Source organism: Parasteatoda tepidariorum, chromosome 3 (genome assembly GCF_043381705.1).
Source record: "Parasteatoda tepidariorum isolate YZ-2023 chromosome 3, CAS_Ptep_4.0, whole genome shotgun sequence".
NCBI classification, from domain to species: Eukaryota; Metazoa; Arthropoda; class Arachnida; order Araneae; family Theridiidae; genus Parasteatoda; species Parasteatoda tepidariorum.
The window spans coordinates 64,938,269-64,952,749 of record NC_092206.1 but is presented as its reverse complement, the minus strand read 5'-3'; the positions used below and the strand labels follow the sequence as shown (position 1 = coordinate 64,952,749).

The window sequence follows — 14,481 nt, the reverse complement described above, 5'->3', positions numbered from 1 at the left end:
ATTATATAAAAGCAAAATGATAATTTAGCTTTCTGTAAATCAGATTTGAACAGCAAATAATTAAAAAAAAAAAAAAAATTAAAAAATTCTCTTTTATTCCTAGATTACGCTACATATTAAAATAATTATAAAATTATGCACATACATATTTATATATAAATGATTTTTACCTGCTGCAGCAAATTTCGCAGTTGAGGGTTATGGTTACCTTGCTGGTTCATTTGTTGCATATTTATAGTCTGCTGTTGTTGGGCCAACTGTTGTTGCTGAAGTTGTAGTTGTTGTTGCAACTAAAAAGATAAATCAAAGTGAATGTTTGCAAGAAAAAAAAAATAAATAAAAAGAAACCTGAAAAATTACTGCTTTACCTGTCTTATAGCATTCTGTCTATCAATCATTTGTTGCTGTTGTTGTTGTTGCTGCTGTTGCTGTACTTGTTGTTGTACTTGCTGTTGCTGCTCCTGAGCAGCTTTATATTGCAATTCTTTCTGCTGTGCTTGTTCCAAGGTTTGTTGCAGTTGTTGTATTTTAAGCTTAAAGGAAAAGAAATTGTTATAACAGCCTTGTAATACTCATAGTATCTAACTCAAATAAAATATCGCCAATTCAAATAATCACTAGAATACCCTATGAGGGACTACACTTGAGGGAGATTACATCACAAAAAATTGGAAATCTAAATGAATACATCAGTTTGGTTAAAGAAACATATTTGAGAGTATGCATAACAAGATATAGAACCTACAGATTTTGAATAATCTTGTAAAAGAGTAGCAATAATGGAAATTTATGAATAATCTTGTAAAAGAGTAGCAATAATGGTACTAGTTTTTTTTTATTAAAATAAGCTAATCAGCAAAATTACAAAAACACCATTCTATTTAGTCTTCAATTTTAAACTTAGTTACCAAACGTTTATAAATTCCAAATTATCATATATATCTACATATGTTATTGTAAAAACTCAAAGCAAAAGTCTCAAGTATACTTTTATATAATTTCATTTTGGCCTCTTACTAAGCCTTTGCAGTAAAACCAAGGAGTTACTAAGGTACTTAGGATTAACCAAACTTCAACATTAACATATATACAAATATTTTCTGTTAAAATATAAAATTAAATACATGCTAGACTTTCATACTCTGCTGTTTGCAATGTTCAAAACTGTGGTGCGTTTATGTAGGAATAAAATTTTAAAAACATTTGTCAAGTAGCGCCAAGGTATTTTAAAAACTCTTAATACAAACAAAACTCTTTACAATGACACCCTCATTCCACAGAAAAACTGTTTCAGTAAAATAATCTGTAATGATAATAACTATAAGAACCATTCGAGTTTAATAACCAAAACAAAAAACTCCATTTAGCAGGTGTCATACCATTTAAAACTAAATTTCAGAAAATTATGTTCTATAGATATATACTAAGTTCTTTTTAAAAATTATCCATTTTTTTTATTTACATTATTTTTTTCACATTCAATACACTTTTGAAAAAATATGGTACGTAATTATTAACTCATCTTAATGATTATGCAGCAATCCTATAAAATTTTGAAATTGTTTTTTTTTAATTCTTTATATATATATATAAAGGACTTTTAATAGATTTTTAAAATATTAGCAGAAATGGTGCAAAGTGTTAAGTATAATCTACAAACAATAAGTTTGTGACATACAATAAGCTTATTAAAAGATATTGTTTTTGTTCAAAAAAGTTTAATATGTGGAAAATAAACATATTTGTGAAACCTTTGAAAAAAAGAAAACTGTTTAAGTATCAATTAATAGGATTCAAAGTTATTAAACTTTTATATCGAAAAACTTACCAAATTTTGCTGTCTAGCAGCTTCTAAATGATTTAATCTGGCAGCATTATTAGTTTGCGCATTCATGTTTTGAGAATGTCCCATGCCATTATTATTGGCAGGAGCTTGGGCAGCTGGAGCATTATTTTGTGGAACTGGTTGTTGATTGATCGGCATACGGGCATTCATTTGACTTCCATTAGGGTTTATATTACTAGGTGCAAGCTATAATAAAAAAGCAATGTATAGGAACTTAACAATTAAGTATTATGAAATACAATTCATCAATATTCTAATTTATTCATCATCATTTTTTATTAAAATAAAGAATACAGTATTAAAAAAAAAAAGACAAGTTTTTATTCATGAATGACAATAAAGTTTAACTAACATGTTAAAACAAATAACCACACTTGAGAAAAACAAAAGTCTGTAGTAAAAGTAAATAAAATACAGTCGGTCCTCTATTTAACGAAGTTGCTAAATCCCGATAATAAGTTCGTTATATGGAAAATTCGATAAATAGAAAATCCCCTTTGGAAATACTTAAACAACACAAAACAGATTTGAAATTCATAAACACAAGACAGAATTAACATAACAATGGATACACCTTTATCTTGTAAACTAGTATCGACTATTTATTTTATAAATCCTAACCATTAAAGAAATCTGCATGGAAAATAAGAATAGAGCAAAACATTATCCAGTGTTATACAATCATGCTATATACATTTACAACTAAAAACAGCTAAATTTATGCATGAAATCTTGACTGTATTTATTTGTTGTATAAAATTATAACTGCTAAGTAATTTTAAATAGTGAAAGTGGAAGTTAAATAGGGAAGTGGGAAATAGGGAAAGTGGAAGTTAAATAGGGAAGTGGGAAATAGGGAAGTGGGAAATAGGGAAAGTGGATCACAAAGAAAGGTTCGCTAAATAGAAAATTCACTTCGCTATTTGGAAGTTATTTCACAAAGAAATTTGCAAAATGTTCTTGGTTCTTCGAAAAAATTTGCAAAATAGAGAAATTCGCAAAATGGAAGTTCGTTAAATAGAAGTTCGACTGTATATCGAATTGAGAAATAAACTATTACACATGAAGCAATATCATATCTCTTAGGAAATATCTAGAATATTATCATTCATAGGTATATTAAAGAATTAGTTCATGAATTGGCATTAAAATTTGCTACACGTAATGTAGCAATGTCTATTAATTTACCCTAATATATGAAATGCACCAGTACAGATTCCCACTCTTTAAATATCAAAAGACTGAAAAATTTTTATGAATTTGTTAAACCTGATTTAAAGATAATAGCTGAAACATTTATTGAAAATACAATTTATTATATAATGTATTGAATTAATAATGGTATGTTCTATTAGTATTCAAAGAAAACTAAAGAATAACTACAAATAAAAGTTATTGAATTTCCAGCAATAATCTTTGTAATCAGCAATATCATAATTGTATTCCTACTCATAAGGATTAATTAACAGCATATACAGAAACTTCGCAGTACAAGGACTTTAAATAAAAGTGTAATTAATAATACTTAATGAAAACGATATGATAAATGATACTCAATCCCCCTCATTTTTTTCAGAAAAAAAGCATGATGCTTGCATTGGGCCTGTCTCCCATTGATCGTTAGGCAGCAAATATATGGTAATACTCACTAAGGTCCTCTATGAAAGATTGTTTCTCCATATACTTGCTTTTCATTTGAATTGGAAATGGATTTGCTTATCTTTAAGTTATAATCTTGAAATTGATTGGCTGTTTAGTGCCAATAATAATGTGACAAAAAAAAAAAATAAGGGAAGGGGAATTCATGCTGACGAATACAACTACTTATGTTTTTCACTTTAAATTAATACAATACAATGAATTATAAAGACTAACATATGATGAATCTACAATAATATCTAATCTGTTGTGTCCTTCAGATAACTCATGAAATAATGCAGTCAACTAAAATTTTAGATATAGCCATAGTTTACTATTGTAATAAACAACTACCATGGGGTAAAAAGTGAAACTTAAGAAGTTATGGTTATATTTTTAAATTTTTTTTATCATATATGCAAGGGAAAGGGATTGAAAAACATCAGACACCATCATCTTGAATAAAATTTCAACCAATACAATATAATATTGATGTATACAAGTACCAATTTGGCTAACAGAAAAAGAATTACCTGTGGAATCATCATATTTGCACTTGTATTAGTGTTGGGTTGCACTGCCATATTATTCTCAGGTTGAGGAACAGAGCTAGCAATTTGCATCTGCAAAACAGCTTCAATTACTACAAATGCTTTTATAAATTAGTATTGTTACAGATAAATTACTTTTAAAATGTATACCCTTTGTTTTTGTTGCTGTTGCTTACGATGATTATCATACATTTGTCGAATATTATTGAAAAATGCCTCTTGATCATTAGCAATAAAACCCATGTATATTCTTTTGTCAGGCATATATAGTATTACCATAATTCGGATATCACAATTATTAGGAAACTGTACACACCCTACCTAAAGTATAGAATAAAAAAATAATATTAATTATTTAGAACACATGAAACTATGTCATACATTAAAATGTTTACAGGTACTATTAATCAATTTGTAGTAAATATAACAGGTTTACTCAGACATCTGCTTTGCAACTGTAAAAAACGTGTTCACTATAGATTTCAAGAAAAGTGGCTAGATAGCTACTTTCTTTTTACTGCTAATTCTATAAACGCTAAAAAAAAATGTAAAAAACTGATAAAAGAATTTTTTTTTTGGGGAAAAAAAATAAGTTGCAATGAGTAGATTATCATACAAAAATGACAAATATGCAGAAATTTCAATTTTGAATTTTCTGTCACACAGTTGATTTTTCGATTACATAGCACACATAATAAAAAATGACTGAAAATTTATAAAATAAATGATGATTAAAAAAATATTGTCCCTATATATATATTTTTTTAAAGCTTATAAGCGGGTTAAGTATTACAAGCTTATTCAGGGGCGCTACTTACTGACTGATGCCTGTTTTTGTATAAGTTTATATATTGGCTTGAAACAAAATCATGCTATACCAAGTAAAAATAATTTAAATAATCTTTGTAACTGGAGAAAAAAAAGAAAGAAAAAAAAAGACAGGTACCATCAGATTTAAAGCAAACTTCGGAGGCAGAAAAAAATGCGTTCACAGCAGGTGAGCCAACTTAAAAAAAAAAATCTTCTAAGGTATCTAACAGTAAAAATGCATTAAAAACAAAATTAATTTTGATTTAATGAACTGATAATACAAATCATTTTCTGACCAGCTTTAGTTTAAAGAAAATAGGAATAAAGATTAATAAAAATAATTTACCATAACAGACAAATCAAATTTGATTGATCTCTTTTTAAAAAATTTCAATTGATGCTAATCTATCATAATATTTTTCGCAAAAATCTTTATTTGTAGTCATTTTGCACAGTTATACTTTAGATGAAATCTAACTAAAAATTATTTTCCCATTACATTAATAAAAGATTTTTATTGGTTCTTTAAAACTGGAGCTGATCAGAGAATTTTCTAGAGATTTTCATATTTAGCATGATAAATTTTGTAAAAAGCAACCACTTTGAATCTCATCAAATGCAAAATTGTCAGCGTGATTTATAACATGCTAAGTACTTTATGAATAAATTTAAAAAAAAAATTTTTTTTCTTCTTTTTTAAATAATTAACTTAAAATTTCTACAGAATTCCTAATATAAAAAAGACACCACTTCAAAAGCAAAAGCTTTTCGTATCGTCATAATGAGGGTTAGTATTTCTTCTGAAAAAAATGGAAGTAAAAAAACCCAAAAGAAACTGTAAGAAATTAAAAATGACCTAAACAATTGCTTAGCAGTANACTTAATTGTTTTATTCATTCAATATTGGCCCAAATGAACATTCATATATCACACTATACAACTATACGGCTAGTGACGGAGAAGCAAAGCTTCCCTCACACTAAGTACTTAATGAATAAATTTAAAAAGAAAAATTTTTTCTTCTTTTTTAAATAATTAACTTAAAATTTCTACAGTAATTCCTAATATAATAATTCCTAAAATAAAAAAGACACCACTTCAAAAGCAAAAGCTTTTCGTAATGAGGGTTAAATGAGGGTTAGTATTAATGAGGGTTAGTGTTTCATAATGAGGGTTAGTATTTCTTCTGAAAAAAATGGAAGTAAAAAAATCCAAAAGAAACTGTAAGAAATTAAAAATGACCTAAACAATTGCTTAGCAGTAAGTGTACTTTTTTTTTTTTTATAAAAAAAAGTAGATATGTTCAAATTACACCAGAGAACATTTTTTTTGCTTAATGTAGGGTGAAATGTTTGAACATATTTGAGATACTTTCATGTCACTGATTTCAAATCTGCAATCAGTTCCTATCTACAAGCCACACTTTCGTTTTTTTTTAAAATTTAATCCTTTATTTAATAAATTATATAAAATTAGAAACAGATGGATTGAATTCAATACATTTACTTTAACGAAATATAATACAGCAAAGCTCCGCATGATAAAAAATGTAACATTCCAACTATTAAGATGGATACAAAAGTATGATATTTCTTATCTGATATTGAATCTGCATTAAGGAATTTTGTATATTTAATCGAAATTGTGTGGTATTTCTGAATTTATGCAGAGTGCAACCAACTTTCTTCGTTCCTCAATGAAATAGATATCCCACAAAAACAAATTGAAAGAAATGTTACATTCCACAAGAACAAATTGTTAAGACAAGGCGTTCTGTCTTCTAATTCCTCATAAATCTATCACTCCTTATCTCCCCCTCTGCTGACCAGATGAGTGGTTCTCTCGCCATTCAAGCCCCCCTCCTCTAGCGTCCACCATGCAAAAGGGGGCAACCCCAAACGATGTGCAGGTTACAAATTATCAATTTGTTTTTGTCGGATATCTGTTTCATTGAGGGATGAAAAAGCTGCTAGTTCCATGGTTGTGCTCAGCCTTAGAAAGGCATTTACAGCCAAGCACCTGATATTGCCCTACTTGTGTGTGAATTATGTTATTGCCCTAGTTGTTGGGAAATTACCAACACGCATGCATATTGAAAATTATTAATTGACCAAACTTGATTGGTGGTTATTAAAATTAACAGGTAAAGGTGAAAAAATGCCAATCGAAGGTTGATAATGGAATTTTTCATAAAAGTACAGATAGTGAAGATTTAAAGAATGTCATGCCGCATTTGGCATTCATTACATATTTCCTAACTCTTAAAATGTCTTTTATTACTTAAACTTATTTTATTAATTGAATTATATTTAAATTAAATCAATGAGTTAATCTTTTTAAGTGAACATTAAATTAATTTATTCTTTTCTTATCGATCAATGTAACAGCTAACTTGTTATTTCAATTCTAATGTAGACTCATTAATTCACTGCAGGGCCTAATCGGAAACAAAAAAATATATATAAATTTTTTAATTCTGAAATTTCTTACCACAAATATATTACATTAAATTTTGAAAGATTTAATTTTAAATAATAATTAAATTGAATCATAAATTAATGTGGCTTTTGAAATTTTTTTAATAAGTCATCCATATTGTACTTAGTTCTTGATGATAATTATTGATTTATGTTCATAAATGGTAATATTTACTCGCGATTATGTGCTGTTCCAAACTTACAACAATATCAGATAGCCAAATAGATGATACGAGAATACAACAATATATGATTGAACTGTTTGAAAAATTGCTTGTTAGCACTAATTTCAAAATTCAATATCACTTAAGTAATGGGTTTTTCCATTACTAAATTTTCGAACTTTTCTTATAAGTTTTTGCCATATTTTCAACAGGCCCTTGTGTACGACAGTTGAAACCTTGCGTTCAGTAGGACATCATGATCTTACTAATTTAGTTATAATAACTTTGATACTAATTTATACATAACTTTGAATAAGATCAATGTATAGGCTAGAAATAGTGTGTACATGCTAATTTTCATTAGAAACTTTTTAAAGAGACACACATGTTAAAATACTAACATAATAAACATTTATAGTTAGTCTAGGTGTTGCATTGAATCTAGACTAACAGGTATGCACATTTTAGTTTAAATCTCATACATTTAGAAATCATTATTAAAATATTATTATATTACTAATGTTCGTGCCCACTGCGACACAAGCACCATCTCTTAGAGTTTTAATTATTTGAAGCAGTGTTAAAAGAGTTCCGCAATTAAGCGGATGTGTGTGAAACAACACAACAGTGAAAATGTTTGTATAAAGTTTAAAATAAAATAATTATTGAGTACAGTCCAATTGTCAGAGTTAATGAAATACATCTGGTTCGTACAAACCGGACTAATTAGTGAGCTATGGATAAATTTTGAGATGTGCAATTAATGTTCATTGTGCGTAAGCTACGACGTATTCAAAGTGAAACTTTAAAATCAAAAGTTAAACTTCTTGGATGAGCATGTAGTGTCAAAGTAGGTGCATGAACTTTCTGGTCATTTACTCCCACCAGTTAAATTCTGTATTTATCCATATGAGTTAAGTGATATATGTTAATTTTTGTGATCATATTTTGTTTGCATATTTGTTTAAAGGCGCGAAAAAAGTAGACTTACAACTTGCCGCTACTGAGTTAGGTGTGATAATAAGTGATAAAATGACAAATATAGATCTTACTAATCTTATAAAAAATACTGAGAGTTACAAATCAGATCATAATATGGTAACTGAGCTAATCGAGGAGATAATAGATGATAGGAAAACAGAATTAGAAGAACTTGAGAAAAGTAAACAACAAGAGTTACAATTGGAACAAATAAAATTAGAGTGAGCAAAAGCAGAATTGGAATTGTTACATAAGCAGCCAGTTCAAAAAACTAATGTGGACGAGTCTCTGGATTCGATAATGAAAAGTAAAAGTATAAATGTATTCCGAGTCAGCCTGAAGTATGGGGTTTATTTTTTGCTTCTTTGGAAAGGTCCTTTATTTATAACAAAAAATGTACCCGATAAATTTAAGGCTGAAATTCTTTTGAACTTACTAGGCGAAAAAGCGTCAAACGTAATTTCTTACATAAGTGATAACGAACTCAGTGATTATGATAAAATAAAAACAATTGTTTTGAGGGAGTTTGAACCGACCCCCCAGTATTGTTTAGAGAAATTTAAGAAAACAACTAGGCACACAAATGAAACCCATTTGCAATTTGCATCACGTTTAACTACTAGCTTTATTTTTTATTTTTTGTCTCACGCGGAAAATCTTTAACGGAGGTCAACAGTCATAAATCGTCTAATATGAGAAATATGTCTAGAGCATTTTTGGCTGATAGCAAAAGTTTAAAGTGTATTATGTGTTTGTGTGCGAGATTAGACATTTTGAACAAATTAACAAACTTGTGCTTCATATGACTTCTAACCCTTTTATTCTTGAATTACTTGATATTAGCAAAAGTTATTCTAAAGTATTGCATGTTATTAGTTATCTTTTCAGATTTATCCACAATGTAAGGAATTCTGGAAATAGGATGTTGGGACCTCTTACTATGAAAGAAAGAAGTAAGAGTGAAACTTTTCTGATAAAAAACGTTCAAAGTATAGAGTTTGAAGAAGAGCTCAAGTGTTTAAGGGCTCAACAAAACGTGTCACACAAAAGTAAGATAAAAAATTTAAATCCTTTTTTTGATGAAGAAGGAGTGTTAAGAGTAAATGGCAGAATAAATCATGCTAATGTAGAATTTAATAGTAAATTTCAAATTATCCTGCCTAAAGGTCATAAAATAAATAGGCTAATTTTAGAGTTCTATCACAAGTGAGATTTTCATTTAGGGCCTACTGCTTTACTACATTATGTTTGACAAAAATGTTGGCCAGTTCAGGGTAAAGCAACGTGCAGGAAAATTGTGCACGATTGCTTTAAGGTAAAACCTTTAGGAGTTGAACAGTTAATGGGAAATCTCCCGAAAGAAAGAGTAAATGCTGATTTTCCTTTCAATTGCTCGGGCACAGATTCACGGAAGGGAATTTACCATAAAATTTATGTTTGCATTTTTGTGTGTTTAGTCACTAAGGCAATACACCTAGAATTAGTAACGGATCTAACCTCAAATGCCTTTATTGCATGTTTAAAGAGATTTGTGGCTCGTAGGGGTTTATGTTCTAAGTTGTTTTCGGACAATGCCACAAATTTCACAGCAGCCAACAAAGATCTATCAAAATTGCATAATTTGGTTTTAAAAGCAGACGATTGCTTGGCTAACTATTTAACAACTGAGGGAATCGAATGGCACTTTCTCCCACCGAGAGCACCCAATTTCGGTGGTCTCTGGGAAAGTGGCGTTAAAGCTTTTAAATTTCATTTTAAAAGAGTTGTGGGCAATTCCAGATTGAGTTACGAAGAATTCCTCACTGTAACAACCCAAATAGAAGGAATTCTAAATTCGCGACCACTTGTACCTCTGTCACCTGATTCTGATGTTTATGATGCATTAACTCCTGCTCATTTCTTAATCGGTAGACCTTTAAACGCTATTGTAGAACCAAATTTAAGTCAAAATAAGGACAATCAACTGTCTAATTGGAAGAAATTAACTAAAATAGTTCAAATCTTTTGGAAGAAATGGCATATAAAATTCCTTAACAATTTACAACAGAGGTCCAAGTGGATGGTAAAAAAGGACAATGTAAAAATGAGCTAGTGCTCCTTAAGGATGAAAATCTACCCCCGCAAAAATGGGCATTAGGTAGAATAATTGAGCTTTATTTTGGCAGCGATAAGCGTGTCAGAGTCGTTAAAGTCAAAACTCAATCAGGAATTTTCAAACGCCCCATTTCAAAAATTTGTATTTTACCTATTAATGTATAATTTTTGTGTGTGTGATTCAATGTTATTGTTATATTGTGTTTTTGTTTTATTTTCATTAATTGCATTTAATGAAATAAGTGTGAGTTAATTGAATGTAAACATGTCAATGTTGGGCGGGATGTTCGTGCCCACTGCGACACAAGCACCATCTCTTAGAGTTATAATTATTTGAAGCAGTGTTAAAAGAGTTCCGCAATTAAGCGGATGTGTCTATACAACAGTGAAAATGTGTGTATAAAAGTTTAAAATAAAATAATTATTGAGTACAGTCCAATTGTCAGAGTTAATGAAATACAACTAACAAGTTTCAGATAATCAGGAACAAAAAAATATTTTACTATGATATTTGGAAACAAAGAATTAACAATGCAGTGCATTAAAATATTATAAGAAAATATACACAATATAATTTGTTAACAGTGGACAATTTTTGACAGTTGAGTTGCAATATACTGAACTTTGCATCATATTAAAAGTGGTTAAATACTATTATGATTAAATTTTAAATTCTGAAAATAAAGTTATTTCTTACCAAGCCAGAACTCATGTTTTTACACAACTTGTTCAAAGCATCACAATCTTGAGTAAAATGAATAAGCACATGCTTGGCTGCAGTTTTCAAAATTGCAAATAAATTGGCTGCTACTATCAATTGCCTGGGAATCAATTGTAGTGAAAGTCTATTTGGCCACTTATCAGCATTGCTAAATAAATAAGACAGGCTTTGGTATAAAAATACAATTCACATAAAACATAAAAAGTGAATAAAAAATTCACTTTTTATTAATATTAATGACAATTTAATGATATTTAATATAAATAATGGAAAATTGAATAGTTACTTACACATCTAATTCCCCTGTATTAGCCACAACAGAAGAAAAGGTACAAGCCAAAGCGTGAGTCACTCTTTGTCCTTGTACCTGCTGTGGGTTAACTTTCTCTTGGAACTCGAGATAGCCCTGCCATATCGTTCGCCTGTCTTTTGTGGTGGCTAAGGGGTTAGTGGGTTGTTGCCCTTGCTGTGAGGTGCCCTGAGAAATAGGCAAAATACCAGGCACTGACTGTAACGGCATGTTGGAAGTAGATGCCGTAGTCATGGTCTGACCTTGAGAAGAAATCAGTTGATTTCCATTGTTTGTGTTGCCTAACTTAGATTGCATAGAGGGCATTGTATTAGACATACTCGTAGTCTGTTGCAGTTGAGGTTGGGAACTTTGGCCAAAGCCTTGGTGTTGATTCAATTGAGGTGCAAGAGGATTAGATCCACCAATTGAAACAGGTACAGATGAAGCTGTAGGCATTCTGAGGCCTATATTAGATAAACTTCCTCTGATACCACCAGCATTTAAAACATCTGAAAACATAAATGGATGAACAAATAAATATAATGATAAAGGATTAAAAAATATGAGCAACAAACACAACAGGAAAAATAAAAAAGCCTGAAAAATGATGCATAAAGATAGTTTTTATGATTTTCCTTAGTTCTAGAAACGTTTAAATGTTTACCCCTTTGGATCACTTCTTGCAACATAATATTGATAAAACCTTATTTTATAATGCTTATTAATTTAAAAATTTTGAAATAAGATTGAGGCAGAATGCCTTGCAATAATGAAATTAAATTCAATTGAATAAATTCTAATTAAATTAAATTCTAAAATTGGAAGCTGCTAGCAAAATTAAAATTGCAAACAAATTGCACATTTTATTTCAAAATATAGATCAATGCAATTCAATTAATAAAAGTAGTTCAATTATGCATTGATCAAAATTGACAAACAATTATTGACTAGCTTAAAAAAAATATTATTGCAAAATATTACTTGGAAGCATCCTATTTTCATACTTCAGTTATTGACTAATAGTCACACATTAAATTTACATAACAACTGATTTAAAAATTGTATTTATTAACAGCACTTACTTTGACCACTATTCATTGTGGATTGTGCTTGAGAAACTATGTTAGATACAGTTTGGTTCAAGGGAATTTGAGGTGAATTTAATCTAATTGGCATATTACTTGGACCTATATTTAATTGTGCAGCAAGAACACTGGTTGTTGGGGGTGTAGATGTAGGAGGTGAAGGTGCAGCAGCTTGATTCCAAGTCATACGGGGACCACCTGTTAGATGAAAGAAAAAAAGCTTAATATCTTCTCTATCTCCCAAAAATGCATTTTAAATGCAATTTGTCTCAGGTTTATTTAATTTTGCCAAACAGCTCAAAAACAGAATAAAAGAAGAAAAATTGCTAAATTCTTAACATAAAAAGAAATATATTTTTTAAAAAAATTATCATTCCACTAATAATACATACAGGTTACATTTCCCCCTTTCAAGGTGATATAAAAATATATATAAAAAAAAAACTCATAATCTGCATAATATTTCCCACTTAAATTTTTTTTTCTTCATAATTAAATCAAAAATATTTATAGACCTATTTTTGATCCTGATTTTTTTAAAATATATATATAATACTGCTACATTATTTTAAAGTAATTTAGTAGTACATATTCACTTTAAAGAACAATCGAATAAAAATATAGACACATACATGTGCATAAATATACAAAGAACATTATTCGGACTAAAGAAAAAATTTGTAAATAAGGGGAAGTCTCTTTACTGGGGACATGATAAGTAAAATATAAATGTGTAAAAATTTAATTACATTTTGTAAAATACCCAAATATAATCTGAAACTTAAATGTAATTTATTTTGCAAAGAAGACAGCTTTTCACGTAAAAAAAAATCTGACATTTTGTTTATCTACCCTTTTTTTTTGTCTTATAGTACAGAATACCAATTCCCAAGGCATGCATTTCTCTCTCTTGTTCTTCAAGTCCTTGGAAGACAATTTTCAATTGCTGCAACATTGAATAATGATGGTGGATCGGAAGACTACCAGTCATCTTCCCCTCTACTAGATTCCAAAAGTACAGCTATTGAAATTTCTCTGATTCGTAAGCAGCCAGATCGTTATTACATTGCAAGCACTCCATGAAGTCAATATCCGCATTCTTTTTTGAAAAGCATTCTTCTGGGTCGAAACTGAAGAAAAATTACCTTTTCTGAAACCATTTACGATATAGCCTTCAGAAACTTTGCTATAGTCTGACAATATTGAATTTAAAGCTGCAGACAAGTTTATTTTTAAAGAAGTTGTATAAGACAAACTCCTCAGTATTTCAAAGGAGTAGTATTAGGGGATGGCACCTGATGGCTGAATGGTAGTGCTTTGCACTGTCATGCAACAGGTCCTTGGCTCAATCTTCGGGCCAGGCAAGGTTGACTCAGGTTTTCATCCCTCCAGTGGGTCGATAAAATGAGTACCAAGCATGCTTGGGAGCCAAACAATGGGGGTTCTGAGTTAGGCTAATCACCCAACCAGAACAGCTGCTCTTGCACTCCAGAATCCAAAGGTCAAGAAAACTGAGATGGGTACAATGGGCCACGGCACTCAATGGGCTGTCTTGCCAATGAGTTTAGTTTAGTATTAGAGGATGCTTTAAGGACCAGAATTTCTTTTACATTAATGATATAGGAAATGATAAATACCTACGGGGACCGAGCTGAAAAGATGTTCAAAGCAGTAAATAATTATACACAGGCAACATATATCCGATTTTTTGTGTATAGATTTAAAAAAAAGATTGAATTGATATAAAATAAAGTAAACCACATAAACTCAGATAACTTAATGCAGAATTTATTATTAAAACTCTGGTATATGCCATCTCACA

At 29.7% G+C, this 14,481-nt stretch overlaps 1 protein-coding gene across 1 annotated transcript in view; it reads right to left on the bottom strand.

Moving 5' to 3' along the window:
- The window catches only part of LOC107445677 (mediator of RNA polymerase II transcription subunit 25), a 33,607-nt gene that overhangs the window by 6,357 nt on the left and 12,769 nt on the right, over window positions 1–14,481 (bottom strand). The window contains exons 12-19 of the mRNA XM_016060137.4: window positions 12,657–12,857; window positions 11,573–12,083; window positions 11,259–11,430; window positions 4,186–4,356; window positions 4,018–4,107; window positions 1,829–2,032; window positions 369–533; window positions 171–290 (exon numbers count right to left, since the gene is read on the bottom strand). Of these exons, the coding sequence (XP_015915623.1) occupies window positions 171–290; window positions 369–533; window positions 1,829–2,032; window positions 4,018–4,107; window positions 4,186–4,356; window positions 11,259–11,430; window positions 11,573–12,083; window positions 12,657–12,857 (1,634 nt within the window). The remainder of the gene's footprint in view (window positions 1–170; window positions 291–368; window positions 534–1,828; window positions 2,033–4,017; window positions 4,108–4,185; window positions 4,357–11,258; window positions 11,431–11,572; window positions 12,084–12,656; window positions 12,858–14,481) is intronic.